General features: G+C 50.0%; 2 protein-coding genes across 2 annotated transcripts; both read right to left on the bottom strand.

Moving 5' to 3' along the window:
* Positions 1-1,237: 1,237 nt before the first annotated feature.
* ZNF34 (zinc finger protein 34) lies at positions 1,238-6,722 on the bottom strand (the record flags this gene model as incomplete). Its single annotated transcript, XM_079146882.1, has 4 exons — positions 5,687-6,722; positions 5,364-5,490; positions 4,800-4,919; positions 1,238-2,529 (listed from the first exon to the last, which is right to left on the bottom strand). Exons 1-4 carry the CDS (start codon positions 5,717-5,719, stop codon positions 1,238-1,240), a joined length of 1,572 nt encoding a protein of 523 aa, XP_079003008.1. The 5' UTR covers positions 5,720-6,722.
* A 7,761-nt stretch (positions 6,723-14,483) lies between these two features.
* On the bottom strand, positions 14,484-16,858 carry RPL8 (ribosomal protein L8). The gene is made up of 6 exons (XM_079101504.1): positions 16,731-16,858; positions 16,375-16,522; positions 16,156-16,297; positions 15,681-15,899; positions 14,903-15,018; positions 14,484-14,680 (listed from the first exon to the last, which is right to left on the bottom strand). Exons 2-6 carry the CDS (start codon positions 16,510-16,512, stop codon positions 14,522-14,524), a joined length of 774 nt encoding a protein of 257 aa, XP_078957630.1. The 5' UTR covers positions 16,513-16,522; positions 16,731-16,858; the 3' UTR covers positions 14,484-14,521.
* Positions 16,859-16,864: the final 6 nt, after the last annotated feature.

Raw genomic sequence — 16,864 nt, 5'->3', positions numbered from 1 at the left:
GACACTACCATGAGAGTGAAAAGAGAGCTCACAAAATAGGAGAAAATATTTTCAAATCATGTATCTGATAAGGGATTAATATCCAAGCATATGAAAACTACTACAATTCACCCAAAATAAAAAGACCCAATTAAAAAATGGGCAAATAACTTGAAAAGACATTTCTCCAAAGAAAATATACGAATGGTCAGTAAACACCTGAAAGTATACCCAACATGACTGGTCACATGACTGGTCATTAAGGAAATGCAAATCAAAACCGCAGGGCCACTTCACCGGCTCTGAGGATGGCTGCTATGAAAAGCAGAAGAGAACACATGTTGGTGGGGATGCGAAGGTAGGCAGCACCTGTGGCAACTGCTGCGGACCCAACACTCGACTGCAGGCTCCGACCCAGAGGTCCTGAAAGCCAGGCTCCACACACATCCTACAAGGACCTCAAATCAGTGTGCACACCCAGTGTCCAGCCACAGGCGGAATCCTACCTCTGCAAAAGGAAGGGCGTGGCGATACAGGCTGAACGCCTGGAGCCTGGTCCGCACTGTGCTGGGGGAACACAGGCAGACATAAAGGACTCCTCTTACAGGACTCCTCTTGCATGAGGTTCCTAAGAGGCAAATGCAGAGAATGAGCGGAGGTTACAGAAGCAGTACCTGGGAGAGCTGCTGTTTAAGAGGCAGAGTTTTGGGGCTGTGGCTCAGTGGCAGAGCGCTTGCCCAGCACGCATGAGGCACTGGGTTCAAGCTTCGGCACCACATAAAAATGAATAAATAAAATAAAGACATTGTGTCCATCTACATCTAAAAATTAAAAAAAAAAAAAAAAAAAAAAAGAGGCAGAGTTTGTTTGGGATACCAGAAGGCGGCTGGAAACAGCAGTGAGGGTCACAACACTGTACATGTGCTCAATGCCACCGCTGCACCTTTGAAAATGACTGATGGAAAATTTTATGTTATACATATTTTACCGCTATAATAAAAAAAAGCAATTTTAACTCAGTGACATGGAAAATAATGAATATGTTACTTTTTGTAATTACAGTACGTAAAAATGTGTCCTGTGTGAATGAAGTTCTCTCTAGCGTGGGTTTCGTGACTCCGAAAACAGCCACGGTGGAGGGACTTCTTTTCCACCGACAAGCGCATGAGCGTCTTCCTTTCCCTTTTTCCGCGCGCTCAGCGTTCCCTTTCCCAAGTCTCCACGCGGGTGAGGTTACAGGAGCTTGGTTTCCGTCCCTCTAAGGGAGTATGTTCTCTTCTGGGTCAAGAGCCAGAGGCGCCCTCACCCAGCGGGAGCGCTGCCCCCGGTGCGCCCTCCGGTGCTGGCACTTGTTGGAGCTGTGGCGGAAGGCCTTCCCGCACTCGCCGCACCGGTAGGGCTTCTCGCCCGTGTGCACCCTGCGGTGCTGGGCCAGGTACGCGCTCTGGCTGAAGGCTTTCTCGCAGTCGCTGCAGGCGTAGGGCTTCTCTCCGTGGTGTGACCGCTGGTGCTGAATGAGCCTGGAGCTGTTGCGGAAGGCCTTCCCGCACTCGGCGCAGCTGTAGGGCCTCTCGCCCGTGTGGATGCGCTGGTGCTGGGCGAGGTGGGTGCTCTGGCTGAAGACCTTGCCGCAGTCGGCGCACTCGTAGGGCTTCTCTCCAGTGTGGCTTCTCTGATGTTCGACAAGTTTGGTTTTCTGGACGAAGGCTTTCTCGCACTCGTTGCATTTGTAGGGCTTCTCTCCGGTGTGAATTCTCTGATGTTGGATGAGGTTGGAGCTTTGAGTGAAGCCTTTGCCGCATTCTTTGCACTCAAAGGGCTTCTCCCCAGTGTGAGTCCGCCGGTGCCGAATGAGGATGGAGCCGTCGCCGAAGGCCTTCCCGCACTCGGCGCACTGGTAGGGCTTCTCCCCGGAGTGGACTCGCTGGTGATAAATGAGGGAGGAGTAGGCGCTGAAGGCCTTCCCGCACTCGGCGCACTGGTAGGGCTTCTCCCCCGTGTGGATGCGCTGGTGCTTCATGAGGTTGGGCCTCTGGTTGAAGGTCTTCCCGCACTCGCCGCAGCGGTGGGGGACCTCCCCAGCGTGCATGCGCCGGTGACCCAGGAACTCGCAGCTCTGGCCGAAGGCCTCCCCACACTCGCCACACTGGTAGGGCTTCTCCTCGTGATGAAGCCGCTCGTGTTTGACTAGGTTGGCACTGTACCTGAAGGTCTTCTCGCAGTGACCACAATAATGCAGTTTTTTTCCAGCGGGAATTTTCTGATCTTCTCTAACAACTAAGTTTGAATTTATGATTTCTCCTGCATCATGAACTGTATTTGATTTTTTTGCCTGGTGCACATGTTTAAGGTTGTCGAGGTACACTCTTGGGTCACTTTGCTCACATGTATCACAGTTGTGAGGTCTCTGATCCGTGCACAGGCTTGACCCCAACCTGGGGCCCACAGCCTCGAGGCTGCTCTCCTTGCTGGTCGGTGTGACCGGCCTGGGACCTCTCTGCCACTCTGTCTTGTCCAGGCTCCCCTCGCACTCAGTCCTGGTCCCACGGGCTGAAACAGCAAACAGGGCTCATTCAGAGACAGAAGGAAGGCAGGAAGCTGCGCTGACCGCTGCATACCAGTCAGCAGTCTCCAGAACTGCAGCCCTGCAGATGTAGCCAAGACTCTGAGGCCCCAGGTCCTTGCCCAGGCCCACAGCCATGCAGCACTGGAGCATTAAAACCAGGCCTGTGCTGCCAGAGTGGACCGCAGGACACCTATGCCCAACAGTGCAAAGGGGCAGAAGACAAAGGCTTCACAGCACCCTGGAAACCAGAGCAACGAGGGGCTCCAAAAGTCACAGATGATGAATGACAAAGAAAAAGTGAGGCCAAGGAAGTCTGAGGGCACCCCAAAATCCGTGGCAGGGCAGATATTGGCACACACCTGGCAGCCCTGCAGGAGGAAGGTGGAGGGACTTTGGCTCCCCCAGAAGGTCACTGCCATTCCCAAGGGTTTCCCTGAGGGCCTGAAGGTCCCACCTCCATGATCACCAGCTCCTCCAACTCAAGACACCTGTATGGTATGCTCTCTGGTACCTTCAAACCTCCATGCATCTCGACACTCAGTCCAGAAGTAGATACTGACAGGATACAAGTGGGTCCCCTCAGAGCCGACACCAGCAGCCCACTCAGGACCCACCAGTCCTAGCCCTGATTTGCCCACTGAATACCCCCTTTCTGAGCCTGGGTTTCCTATCTGAAAAGCAGGGGCCATAGCAACATCATGAGAATGACACCAGATTGACTGTCAGCAGCCCAGCACCCAACACAAGGGTCTCAGCCAGCCAGTGATGCCTTTGTCTTCCCTGCTCCCTTCCCCCCCTGAGAGGCCTGCTCCACACCCTCAGCCAGGCCCTTGCTGCACGTGGACAGGTGCTGATGATGGGCAGCTGCAGAGCTCACTCACAGCCGCAGGAGCACATGCTGGAGCTGCAGCCCTGGAAAGGCTGGCAGCCCCCTTATAGCCACCTGCGCGGATCCTGTGACCAGCGACTCCACTCTCAGGTCCATACCCACAAACACCTCTCCTGTGTGCCAGGGGTGCAGGCATAAGTACCCCAAACTGGGAACTGCCAAGAGTCCTCCACACGTAGAGGGAAGACAAATCACAGTACATTCACACGACAGAACACTGGCAACAAAACATACCTAACTGCTGCTGTGTGAACCAGGGACACGCAGAGCTCAGCAGAAGGTGCCTTTGGGCATCCAAGAGCAGCCTCTTGCGACCCCATGGGGAGCAGGGGGAAAGGATGGAGGAGGCCCCAGGCTCCTGAAAGCCATGCTTTTCCATAAAAATTCACTGAGCTATCAACTTAGGGTTCCTCCCATTCTATAAGCATCTTCAAATAAGCAAATTTGCGAAAGAAAAATTCAGGTCTGTTGATCCAGCAGTTCCTTCTGAGGACATGATCACACAAGTGCTAAAGATGATCAGGACATGTTCACAGCAGCAAAAGTGGACAGGACCTTCTGGTTGGCAATTACACAGACGGCCTGACCACCCGCCCATGCACAGAAAGGTAACCATGCTCAGTGGCCGGGTGGGCACAGGGTCTTTCCAATTAGGAGGCAGAGCTCTATTCTGGGCTGGGCTCAGTGTACAGCAGCTGCTTAGCATGCAGGAGGCCCTAGGTCTAGTCCCCAGCAACACACACCACCCAACACACAGACACCAAAAAGAAGCAGTGCTTGCAGGCCATATAGCCTATCTGTTAGAGTGCCTGCTTTTCATGCTCGGGGCCCGGGTTCGAGTCCCCAGCACTGTGGGATTGCGGAAATAACAAAGAAGCAGTGCTTGTACACAGGTGTAGGAAGGCCACCACAGAAAGGGAGCAGCCAGGAGTACTCCAGAACACAAGGGTCTTGGCCGTGAGATACAGGATGATGGCTCCCTAATAGTCTACTTGATTTCAAGAAGGGGAATGAAGTGATGGTCTCATCACTACACCCTAGTCTGACCCTGCTCTGAGGGCAGGGCTCCTCAGTTCCCAGGCCCAAGCCTCACCTCCAGCACCCTCCCCAACTGGCTCTGCCTGGAAGACTGTCCCACTCTGCTCCACAACACTGCCACCACTGCCTCCTTAGAAGATTTTGCTCAAGTCTCCCACCAAGGCATCCAGGTGACTGAGGTGATCAGGGCACCAGTAGGGGCTGTGCAAGTCACCTGAGCTGGCCCTGATCCATCACCCCCAGACTCCTGAGTCATTAACCAGACACCCTGAACCCCAACAAATGTTGGTGCAGTGGCCAAGCTGGGAAACGGCTCCCCTCACACACCTGAGTGGTGGACTCTTGGGTGTTTTTTCCCCTTGGCATCCCGTGTGTCCAGAACCCATGGCTCGTCCCCTTGCTCCAGCTGTAAGATCACTCCAGGCTTGGGACCTGTAGGGCCTGCTCCTGGGAAGGAGACAAGGCCCGGGTTGGTACCGAGATGCAAGGCTGTGCTGCAGGCCATCTTGCCCTGGGGCTGCTGGGGGAGGGAAGCACAGGCAGAGGGTGGTGGTAGCCTGTACATCCTCTGCGGGGGCTGGGAATGGGCTGGAGGTGGTCATGAAGATGGAGGCCTGCGACTGGGAACAGAGCTCAGGGACTCTCCACCAGGAGGCACAGAGCTCCCCTGAGGAGGGGCCTGCCTCAGGCCTGCAGCAGGACCTCAGAGGAGGGGTGGGCTGACTCTGAGGGACCCTGCACAGCCTGTCCCACCTCTCCTCTGAGCAGGCCTTTCTGGACCAGTGCAGCAGTGCCACCTTTGGGTGCATGGGTGAGGGTCCCAGCCCACCCTTGCTGAGCCCTCAGACCCACAGGCTATTCCCAGAGCGGAGGTCTGCTCAAGGGCCTTACCCAGTGAGACCAGGTTCTTGTAGGTCTCTAGCGTCACATCCCTATAGAGGCACCTCTGGGCAGGGCCAAGGCGACTCCACTCGTCCTGGGAGAGGAGCACAGCCACATCCTCGAAGGTCAACTCAGTCTGAAACAACAGGACCCAGCCACAGCCCCAGGTGTGGCCCAGGGTGAGCACCAGGGCAACACAAGCCCACCAAGGGCAGCAGCAGGCCACCCCGGGTGGTCCTCGTCTGCTGTCAGCACCCAGACCAGAGACACCGACAGCATTTTCTGAGAAAATCCTCCATGGAGAAAGCCCTTGTGCTGGAGAACACACTTACCTGGAGCGAAGCAGATGGGGACAGGGCCTCCATCGCCTATGCCCTGGGCTCCTGTGGGCAGTAGGAAGGAGCCTGTCGCTCAGGTGCTGAGGGGAGAGAAAGGGACACAGGAAGACCCCGCCCTGCCCCCTTCTTCACTGCCAGCCACTTAGGGTGGTACCCTCACGCTGCAGCACTGCTGGCCTTCCAGGCACCGACCTGCCCTTGCCTGCCCCAGCCCCATGGCCCTGCCCACCAAGATGGTCCCTCACTGTGTGTGGAGGGATAAAGACAAAACAAGGAGATTTGAAACAAAATGAAACAAAGGCACAGGGCAAAGGAAATGCACAGAACACACAAACAAAACCAGTAGAAGCAAATCCAAATAAATGAGTAACAGTAAGAAATAAAATTAGACTTACAAGAAGCAAGAAACTCTCCAATTAGATGCACACAATGTACCTGTGCACCCTAAAATAAATTAAGCAACACAGAAAGGCCGAATGTGAGATCAGACACTAATTAAATAGAGCTGCTGTAGCTACTGACCTTTTCTTCATCTTTCAAGTTTTTATTGAAGAATGAAACTTACATAGAGAAGCCAACAAATCCTGAGTGTACAGCTGGACAGACAGTCACAAACTGCTCACCCACAGTACCAGGACCTGCTGCCAGACACCCTCCTGGCCCTGCAGCCTCTGCCCTGACCCCACAGGTCAGCTGCTGGACTTCATGTACACCAGACAGTCTCTGCCTGTGTTTTCCCTGAGTGTGGAGCACACGGTTAGCTATGTTTACACCAGTCAAAATAGAACTGATGCAGGGCACACTAGGACACACCTGTAATCCCAGAGACCAGGAGGCTGAGGCAGGAAGATCTTAAGTTCAGAGTCACTCTCAGCAACTTAAGGAGGCCCTAAGCAATTTAGTGAGATCCTGCCTCTAAATAAAACACAAAAAGGGCTAGGGATGTGGCTCAGTGGGGTTAAACACTTCTGGGGTCCAATCCCTGGTACCAAAACAACAACAAATAATACAGGGTTGTTTTTTTTTGTTTTTTTTTTTGTTTTGTTTTTTTCAAATATACATTGAATATCACCAAAAAAACCCCCACAAACCAGGTAATGGAGAAAGCTTTAGCAAATTCCAAAGACCAATATCACTTGGGAAAACATTCTCTGACCATTTGTTGTTAAACTAGGGATATCTGATAGACACACTCCCTCCCCTCAAAAGTACAGAGAAATGGAAACCAATGTGGGAACAGGTCCAAGGAAGGCAACTCAAAGAAAATGTGTGTCCTTAAATACGCCTGTTTTCTCACAAGAGACTGTAATAAATGATCTAAGCATCAACAGGAAATCAGACACAAAATAAAGTAATTCAAGGAAAAAGGTGAACTAGCATAAAGAAAACACAAGTTAAAGACACAAAACAATCTCAACACTGGTTCTTTGGAAATGTCATTAACACACACAAAGTCTGGCAACTTCACTTAAGGGAAGAAAAAGTGATGGAAAAGAAAATACTATCATGAAAAAAGAAGAAGACATAAAGTGAGATGCCACCCCAAATGTGGCCCAAGGCCTGGAGTCCTCAGCAAAACAATGAGGACACAGGAAAAGCATGTGCAAGGGCCAGTGGCAGGTCAGTGATGCTGCCTCTACTGCTGGCCAGCATCCTGACCAGTGCACCACGTCTCAGAAAAAGGGCACACAAGCTCCAAGTAATGGAATAAAAAAGACAAAATCACCAATGTGGGGGCTGGAGTTGTGGCTCAGTGGTAGAGCGCTTGCCTGCCATGTGTGAGGCCCTGGGTTCAATACCAGCATGCATATAAATAAATAAAATTAAGTAAAAGATTCATTGACAAATAAAAATGTATTTAAAAATTTCCATTGTGTGAGAATGATAATGTCGTCTGCCTGGAAAACTCAATAGTGTCAATCCACAGCATCCCCTTCACTCACGGGTACAGTGGATGGAACCCAGGGGCGCTGCACCACCAAGCCACACCCCCAGCACTCTTTATTTTGAGACAGGGTCTCACTAAGTTGCTGAGGCTGGCCTTGAACTTGCTAACCACCTGCCAAGGCCTCCGAGTTGCTGGGATTACAGGTGTGCCCCACCATGCCCAGCCAACAGCATCACCTTTTATGTCAAACATAATTAAAAGAAGTCCTACATACTAGCAATCAGCAACCAAAAGCTGACACTACAACACCTATGAAAACCATACAGTACCTAAAAGCCTAACAAAAAATATGTTACTAGGAGCAGTGCTGCACACCCAGCTACTCAGAAATCTGAGGCAGAGGATCACTTGGGCCCAGGAGTTTCAGACCAGTCTGGGCAACATAGTGAGATCCTGTCTCAAAAAAAAAAAAAAAGAAAAGAAAAGAAAGAAAAGAAAAAGTACTAAATGAACAAAATAACAAAACTTTATTGAAAGATCTTAAAGACCTAAAGAGAAACAAAAATTATAAACAGTAAAGGACTGAATATAACAAAGATGTCAATTCTCCCTAAATTGTAATTATCCTGTGCAATTACAATAAAATTTTCCAAAGGACATATGAAGTGAGACCACAATGTCTCTAAATATCACATGAAAGAATAATGATCTGAGATCAATCCAGGTAATGCCAAAAAGAGCCCAAGGAAACAGGCTTGCCCTACTGGACACCAAGGCTCAGGCTGCAGCACTGAACCCTGAGGGGCAATCAGCGTGGCCAAGGATGTGTGCACACTCAATAAGTGTGCTGGCACAACTGGTTTCCACATAAAAATAAAGTAGATCTCTGCCTTCTGTGGTGCCTAAATATATATTTCAGGCAGCTCGAGGATCTAAATGTTTTTTATAAAGTCTATACAGGAAAAGATTGTACAATTTGACTCCATCAAAAAGAAAAAAATTCTTGTACAAGATATGGCAAATTTTTTTAAAAAGCTGCAGAGTGAAAAGACATTTGCAAACAAGCATAAATATATAGAATATATTTTTTAATAATTTAAAGGCACTCAGTTTTTTTTTTTAAATGAGGCCTGGGGACATAGCTCACTGGAAAAGCATTTGCCTAGCAAGACTGAGGCCTGGGTTCAATCCCCAGCACTGCCTAAATAAAACAAAACAGAAGAATTGCAGGGTATGGTGCATACCTATAATCCCAGCAATTTGGGAAGCTGAGGCAGGAGGATCACAAATTTCAGGCCAACCTCAACTTTGTGAGACCCTGTCTCAAAAACAAGTGGAGGGAGCTTTGTGATATAGCACTCCTAGGTTCAATCCCTAGTACTTGGGGCGGGGGGTGATGACCAGGAAATATGACTTGCTAAATCACAGATACATCAAACTGTTCAATACATGTCTGAAAAAGAATTTCAATGTCATTAAGAATTACAGAAATGGGGCTGGAAATGTAGCTCAGTATAAGAATTCATGCTTAACTCTACAAAACCAGACAAAATGAATTACAGAAATACAAAGTAAAATAAGATTTCTCTCCCCATAGATAGGAAAATATAAAGTACTTTGTGATAGCAAATGCTGAGGACATGAGGAGTGTTAACTGGTGAGATTGCTCTGGAAATCTGTCTGATGCTACCTGGTACAGCTGAAACCTGTAAACCTCTCAAGAAATGCAATTCTCAGTTATGTGCCCCATAAAAAATCCTGCTACTGCACTTAAGACTGTTACTACATGACTACATACAAGAAAAAAACTTTAAGTCCCTCAAGGTAACAGGAAATATCACAGCAGTTTAAAGAAATCAAGCACATCAATGTCAAGGAGTTATAAGGTTGAGTAAAGATCTCAGATAGGGTTATCCATAGTATGATAGGTGTGCAGGGTTTTGTTTTGTTTTGTTTTTGTACCAGGGATTGATCCCAGGGGCGCTTAACCACTGAGCCACATCCCCAACCCTTTTTATTTTTTTCTTTTGAGACAGGGTCTCACTAAGTTGCTTAGAGCCTTGCTAAATTGCTGAGGCTGGCTTTGAAGTTGGGATCCTCCTGCTTCAGCCTCTGGGGTTGCTGAGATTACAGACATGCACCACCAGGACCAACAGTATGTAGATTATTAAGAGATGAAAGACATTAGGTTTATAGTGATATAAGAAAATGGGATGAAGCATATTGATCAGAAAATGGGTGCTTCTGAGGAAGAGTGGGACTGGAATCTTGGGTCTAAATACAGTTTAACTTTTTTTTTTTTTTTTTTTTTTTTTTTTGTATTGGGAGCTCAACCACTGAGCTATACTCCCAGCCCTTTTTATTTCTCAAGACTGTCTCACTAAGTTGCTGAGGTTGATCTCAAACTTGCAATCCTCCTGCCTCAGTCTCCTGAGTTGCTGGGGCTACAAGTATGCACCCTGCACCTGGGTAACAATGTTTCCTTTAAAAAAAATAAATAAATAACAATAAAAAATTTTAACAAGCTTCAACAAATGTGGTACAATGACAACTGACAATTCAAGCTGCTGGTGTTTGTTAATCCGTTTTGCATACATGATTTTATTTTAAAAATTTAGATTGGCACCAAAATAGACTGGTAGATCAATGGTACAGAATAGAGGACACAGACACAAACCCAAATAAATACAATTTTCTAATACTAGACAAAGGTGCCAAAAATATGCAATGAAGAAAGATAGCCTCTTCAACAAATGGTGCTGGGAAAACTGGAAATCCATATACAACAGAATGAAACTAAACCCCTATCTCTCACCCTGCACAAAAATCAACTCACAATGGATCAAGGACCTCGGAATCAGACCAGAGACCCTGCATCTTATAGAAGAAAAAGTAGGTCCAAATCTTCAACTTGTCAGCTTAGGATCAGACTTCCTTAACAGGACTCTCATAGCACAAGAAATAAAAGAATCAATAACTGGGATAGATTCAAACTAAATAGCTTTCTCTCAGCAAAGGAAACTATCAGCAATGCAAAGAGAAAACCTACAGAGTGGGAGAATATCTTTTCCACTCATACTTCAGATAGAGCACTAATTTCCAGAATCTATAAAGAACTCAAAAAACTCTACACCAAGAATACAAATAACCCAATCAACAAATGGGCTAAGGATATGAACAGATACTTCACAGATCTACCAGCAATCAACAAACATATGAAAAAATGTTCACCATCTTTAGCAATAAGAGAAATGCAAATCAAAACTACACTAAGATTTCATCTCGCCCCAATTAGAATGGCGATTATCAAGAATACAAGCAACAATAGGTGTTGGAGAGGATGTGGGGAAAAAGGTACACTCATACATTGCTGGTGGGGCTGCAAATTAGTGCAGCCACTCTGGAAAGCAGTGTGGAGATTCCTTAGAAAACTTGGAATGGACCCATCATTTGACCTAGCTATCCCACTCCTTGGCCTATACCCAAAGGACTTAAAACCAGCATACTACAGAGATACAGCCACATCAATGTTCATAGCTGCTCAATTCACAATATCCAGACTATGGAACCAACCTAGATGGCCTTCAATTGATGAATGGATAAAGAAACTGTGGTATATATATATACAATGGAATATTACTCAGCTATAAAGAATAATAAAATTATGGCATTTGCAGGCAAATGGATGAAACTGGAGAATATCATGCAAAATCATGCAAAAAAAATTTAGAGAAAAATGTTTAAAATAATTATAAAAAGCACAAAATGCCTGTAATCCCAGCAACTCAGGAAGCTAAAGCAGGAGGATCTCAAGTTCTAGGGCAGCCTGGACACCTTAGTGATAACCTGTCTCAAAAAAGCTAAGCAGGGCTGGGGAGATAGCTCAGTTGGTAGAGTGCTTACCTCACAAGCACAAGGCCCTGGGTTCATCCCCAGCACCGAAAAAAAAAAAAAAAAAAAAAAAAAAAAAAAAAAAGCTAAGCAGGGAGCTGGGGTTATGGCTCAATGGTAGAGCACGTGCCTAGCATGTGTGAGGCACTGAGTTTGTTCTTCAGCACTGCATATAAATAAATAAAATAAAGGTCCATTGACAACTAAGAAAAAAGAAAAGAAAAGAAAAAGAAGCTAGGCAGGGCATGTCACATGTCATTCCAGCAGCTTGGCAGACAGAGGCAAGAGAATCAAAGCCAGCCTCAACCCATAGCAAGGTGCTAAGTAACTCAGTGAGACCCTGTCTCTAAATGAAGTACCAAAAACAGAAAAAGAAAAACAAAAAAGAAAGAAAGAAAGAAAAAAAGGGCTGGGGTTGTGGCTCAATGGTAGAGTGCTCTCCTAGTATGTGTGAGGCACTGGGTTCAATTCTCGGCATCACATATAAATGATAAATGAATAAAATAAAGGTCCATTAACAACTGAAAAACATTAAAAAAAAAAAAAAAAAAAAAAAAAAAGCTGGTCACTGGGATGTGGCTCAGTCCAGCTTGCACAGACTCTGGGTGGGGTGAGGGGCAGGAGGAAGCACAAGATGATAGGGCAAATTAAAAGATTTCAAGTCATTTGAAAAATAAGAATAAAAAATTTGGAAAAAAGCCTTGAAGAGCTCAAAGAGAAAAGAGGTTAAGACGGAAAGAAGTTACACCCAATGAAATGAGGAGTTTGAGAAGTGTCTGCTAAAACACAAAGTGAGGGGCAGTACCTGTAAGGACCTGGGGGTGGGGAGAGGAGGAGCATTTATAGAGGAGCGAGTCCAGCCCCTGGAAGGGCTACGGGTCATCAGGAGGAAGAGGGGTCAAGAGTATCCCAGGACACAAACTGACCTGTGGGGTGCCCTGCGGAGGGGCCCTGGGGCGTGCATGGGCCCTGTGAGGAGGGACTGTCAAGGGGAGTGGGGTGGGGGCAGAAGGAATGACCAGGTCGGGGGTATAGGAATGCCGGGTGAATGTGGCAACAGGGAGACTAGGTTGGGGGTCCGGATGGGGCCTGCCCAGGTTCCCCGGGCAGGGGGTGCTGTCAGGCGGGGAAGGGCCCGTCCGGGTCCCCGGGCAGGGGTGCTGTCAGGCGGGGAAGGGCCCGTCCGGGTCCCTGGGGCGGAAGCTGCGGTCGATGGCTCGGCAGACCCGCGCCCTGAAGGTCGCCGGCAGGGTCTGTCCGCAGAGGGACCTCACTCACCTCAGCGCCACGGGGGAGGGGCCATCGGCCCTGCGGCCGGCCAATCAGGGCCTGGGCGGAAGTGACGCGAGGCCGAGCCCTCTCCTGGCCGGACCCCAGGCACCGCCCGGCCGCTCTGGGAAGAGGGAGCGGCGTCTCGTTGTCCGCCTCCGTGGCTCTCAGTCTCCCGGAACCGTGAGCCGCCACACGGTTGGTCGGTGCTGGGCATGATACCCTGCTCCTCACCCATGCCAGTCAAATGCCCGGCGTAGTCATTCCTTTCTGATGAATTCTCCCTAGTGAGCAATGAAAGCCGCCCGAGTCTAGCAGCGGGAAACACCCTTTCCTAGGACAAGAGGTTGCTTCTGGACAAAGCAGCCTGTTTAATCCACTGTCCCCAACCTTCAATGTAAATGGGGGCCAGTGTCCCCTCCGACTAAAACGGGCTCTTGAGCACCACTGCTCTGGAGCAAGCCCTCCCAGAGAGCGTGTCCCTCGGCCAAGACCTGACCCCACTTTGCCAAGAAGGGAGCAGGAAAGCCGCGGCAGCTTATGGCTCAACCACACCTAGTGCTCTCCATCACTCTTCCAGGTGCCTCCCCACCAATCCCTCAGCAACACCTCCATCTGCAATCCAGGAATCTGGGGTTCCCTCTGCGAGCACAGGAAGGCCTTGTCATTCAAGGACCCTGACTACAGCTGCAGAGACACAAATGGGGTCAGCCCTCTTCAGAACTGCCTGGCATAAGATTGACGGGCTCACACTTGATGCTGCTCAGCATGACACTTATGTGCAAGATGCCGTGGGCCAACAGGAAGCTCATTTGTTCTGGTGAAAATTAACCTGTCTTCCTCTGGCAAATCAGCTGTTTACAATCTGTGGTTTCCCACAGGAGCACCACTCTTCTTGACAGAGGGAAATATCAGGCTCAAAATACTCTACCTACATTCTCTTAAGTGCTCAAATCAAACTAACATACTTTTCCTGGTGGCCTTCTTTGCCTGGAGCAGGGAGGGCCACAAGCCAACTGCTTGTTGTTCTACATAGTTGGACAAGACCTAGATTGGACAGGGACCCATGGTACACACACTGCAAACACCTATCAGTGTTCAAAAAGGGTAACTTTGCCGTGTAAAGACCTGGGATGAAGAACAGCAGCCCCAAACCTAGGACCCTCCACTCTGCAAGTGACCACCCCTCAACCCATCCTAGTTGTGCAGGGAGCTGCCTGCTCTTGACCATATCAGATCCAGATTCACATCCCAACTCTGTAAGGCAGCTCCCATACGGTTGGCACCTACAACTGTACCCACAAGGAAAAGCTTCACAAGAACATAAAAGGAAATGTACCATTTGAAGGGGAACTTGTTGCTTAAGTCAAGTGCAGGGATGCTTCCAGGAACCGGGAAACTAGTGAACCTAACATGCACAACCACTGAGTCCCCACCAAAACACCGAAGGTATGGTCCACAGCATTGGGCTCAGGATTTGGTTGTAATCTGTTTCCTCATTTGTTAAGTGGGGTCTTAGCACTGCAGGCTGTGGTACTAAGTCACCCACCTCAGTTTGTCATGTTCTTGGTCCCCTCTTCCCTGGGAACAAGCTCCTGGCCCTGGACACCTCCACCTCCTCCTCTCAAGTCATGAAGCTCCATCTCTCACAAATGGTCTCCTGGTTATAAGTTTCTTCCTTTTCACCTGTACCAAGATATTCATGGCAGGGACCCCTCCCCCTGAAACCACAGGCACACAGGCTAACAGCAAAAGGACAAACTTTATTGAGCCCTACAGGCCTAGTTCTCTTTCTCCTGCACAGTCTTGGTTCCACGGAGCCGCCCAGTCCGGCGGGCAGCAATGAGACCCACTTTGCGGCCAGCAGGAGCATCTCGGCGGATGGTAGAGGGTTTGCCAATATGCTGGTGGTTACCTCCTCCGAAGGGATGTTCCACAGGCTGCAAGTAGAGGGAGATGGTGTTAGAGTAGTAGCGACCCCACTGCAGGAGGGCTGGGGCAAGATTAAGAACCCTGTAGCTACAAACTACCACCCAGTGCTTCCCCCACTGAAGATTATCCTGTTACAGAAGTTAGGGAACACCTCAAGAAGAGACTTGCTAACCCACCCACATGGTCACTGTATTTTGAACACCCTGCCCACTGATTGCTGGGCTACTTACATTCATGGCCACACCGCGTACACGTGGCCAGCAGTTTCTCTTTGCTTTATACTTGTGGTAGGCACGACCAGCTTTCAAGATAGGTTTGTCAATCCGGCCACCTCCAGCCACCACACCTGTTGGGAGGTCAGAAGCCTCAGAGAATCCCCTTACCTTGCCCACGAACCCTTCCCAATGCATACCACCACTCTTAGTTCTGTCATGTGTCGTCTATGAGCCATAGTACTTCTACAGCCACGATGCAAAGAGCCCACCAGCCTCCACCCTAGTGAACTGACTTTAAGTTCCCAAATGAGCACTCTTCTTCACTGTGTCTGAGATACAAGGTAGGTCACCCAACCTCTGAATCCCCCAAAGCAACTAACTGACCAAGTACACTGCACTACAGCTCTGCTTGTACTGTGAACCTCAGCAACTACTCTGTCCAAGGCTGGGTTTTGCAGATTCTAAGGTGTCGCCAGTCAAAGAACCTGAATCCAAATCCTTTCTCCCTCAACAGTTACAGATACCTTTAAGGAAATTCCTAGTATCTGATCCTGTTTTCTCTGAAGAAACCCCAGGAATTAACCAAATGAAGTGGTAACAGAAACCAGGAAGCCTGGATTAGACCGGCACACACTTGGAGGTTGAGAACCATCTGATTCAACCTCATTCTGCTCCAAACCACCAGACTTTACAGCTATGAGGGCTCAAACCGACCTATACTCAACTTACAGAGCCCAAGGGCAACAGGTAGCAGTTCATAGGCAGCTCACAGCCTGAGCACCTAGGCACTCACCGACAACAGCTCTATTGGCTGAAGAAATGACCTTCTTGGAGCCAGAGGGCAGCTTCACACGGGTCTTCTTGGTCTCAGGATTGTGAGAGATGACCGTGGCATAGTTACCGGAGGCTCGGGCCAGCTTGCCCCGGTCCCCAGGCTTCTCCTCCAGGCAACACACAATCGTACCCTCAGGCATGGTGCCCACAGGAAGAACATTGCCAATATTGAGCTGGGCTGCCAGGAGAAGTGGAACCAAGTGGTCAGTGCAGCCAGAGGCAGTGCAAAGCCAGACTTCTAGGAAACCCCAAAGCGACGAGCATTCGACATCTGGGCCCCCACCTCTCCAGACACCCCGTTGGACACTATATCCCAGCGGGCCCCGCGGGAGGCTTCTGGCGCGGGCCGTGCCTATCAGGCCGCAGGCTGGACAATCCAGCGGTGGCTCCCATCTCCTCTCCGCCCCAAGCTTCTTCCCCGCCGCCAGGCTCACCCTTCTTGCCGCAGTACACGAACTGGCCTGTGTGGATGCCCTCGGCGGCGATAAACAGCTCCGTCCGTTTTTTAAACCGGTATGGATCCCGGAAGACCACCTTGGCGAGGGGCGCCCCGCGGCCTGGGTCATGGATAATGTCCTGCGGGCCGAGGTGGAGTGAGCGCGGGTCTCGGCAGACGCCGCGTTCCCCCACCCATCAGGGCAGACACCCCGCACCTTCACGATGCCTTTGATGTAGCCATGTCGCTCGGCGAAGTCCACGGCGCGCAAGCGCGCGGCGCCCTTGCGGTGTTTCACGTGCGCGCGGAACACGGAGCCAGCGCCCTTCCTCTGTCCACGGATCACTCGGCCCATGGCGGCGGGTCTGGGGGCGACTCAGGTCAGCGTGAGACTAGCAAGGCGGGCGCCGGCCCGGCGTCCCGAGACCCGCCCCCACCCCCGCCTCCCACGTCTCCATCCCGGCCGCTCGCGCCTGCGCCTTCTCAGAACAGTCTCCCAGGAACCACGGCGGGCCCCATCGCGGCGGATGGCGGCGGATGGTCCCAAGGCCTCAGCACCACAGACCGACCTACCTGCTCCCGGGCGCTACCGAAAAAGGAAACGTGTGCCCGCGAGCCTCCTTATCTTCCGGGGCGGAGCCAGAGCGGGGCCCTCTTCCGGGCTCAGAGCACGCCGGGATGTGTAGTCGCCCTGGCGCGCCGCCGCT

This window comes from Sciurus vulgaris (assembly GCF_902686455.1).
Source record: "Sciurus vulgaris genome assembly, chromosome: 1".
NCBI lineage: Eukaryota > Metazoa > Chordata > Mammalia > Rodentia > Sciuridae > Sciurus > Sciurus vulgaris.
This window is presented reverse-complemented; position numbering and strand designations above follow the sequence as displayed.

What these genes read in the sequence shown, in the direction of transcription:
- RPL8 (XM_079101504.1), bottom strand. Translation starts at nt 16,512, where the DNA reads ATGGGCCGAGTGATCCGTGGACAGAGGAAGGGCGCTGGCTCCGTGTTC. An exon ending in CGTGTACTGCGGCAAGAAGG is followed by an intron (nt 15,900 to 16,155) that starts GTGAGCCTGGCG and finishes TTCTCCTGGCAG; the next exon opens with CCCAGCTCAATATTGGCAAT. An exon ending in AGCCAATAGAGCTGTTGTCG is followed by an intron (nt 15,019 to 15,680) that starts GTGAGTGCCTAG and finishes ACCTCCCAACAG; the next exon opens with GTGTGGTGGCTGGAGGTGGC.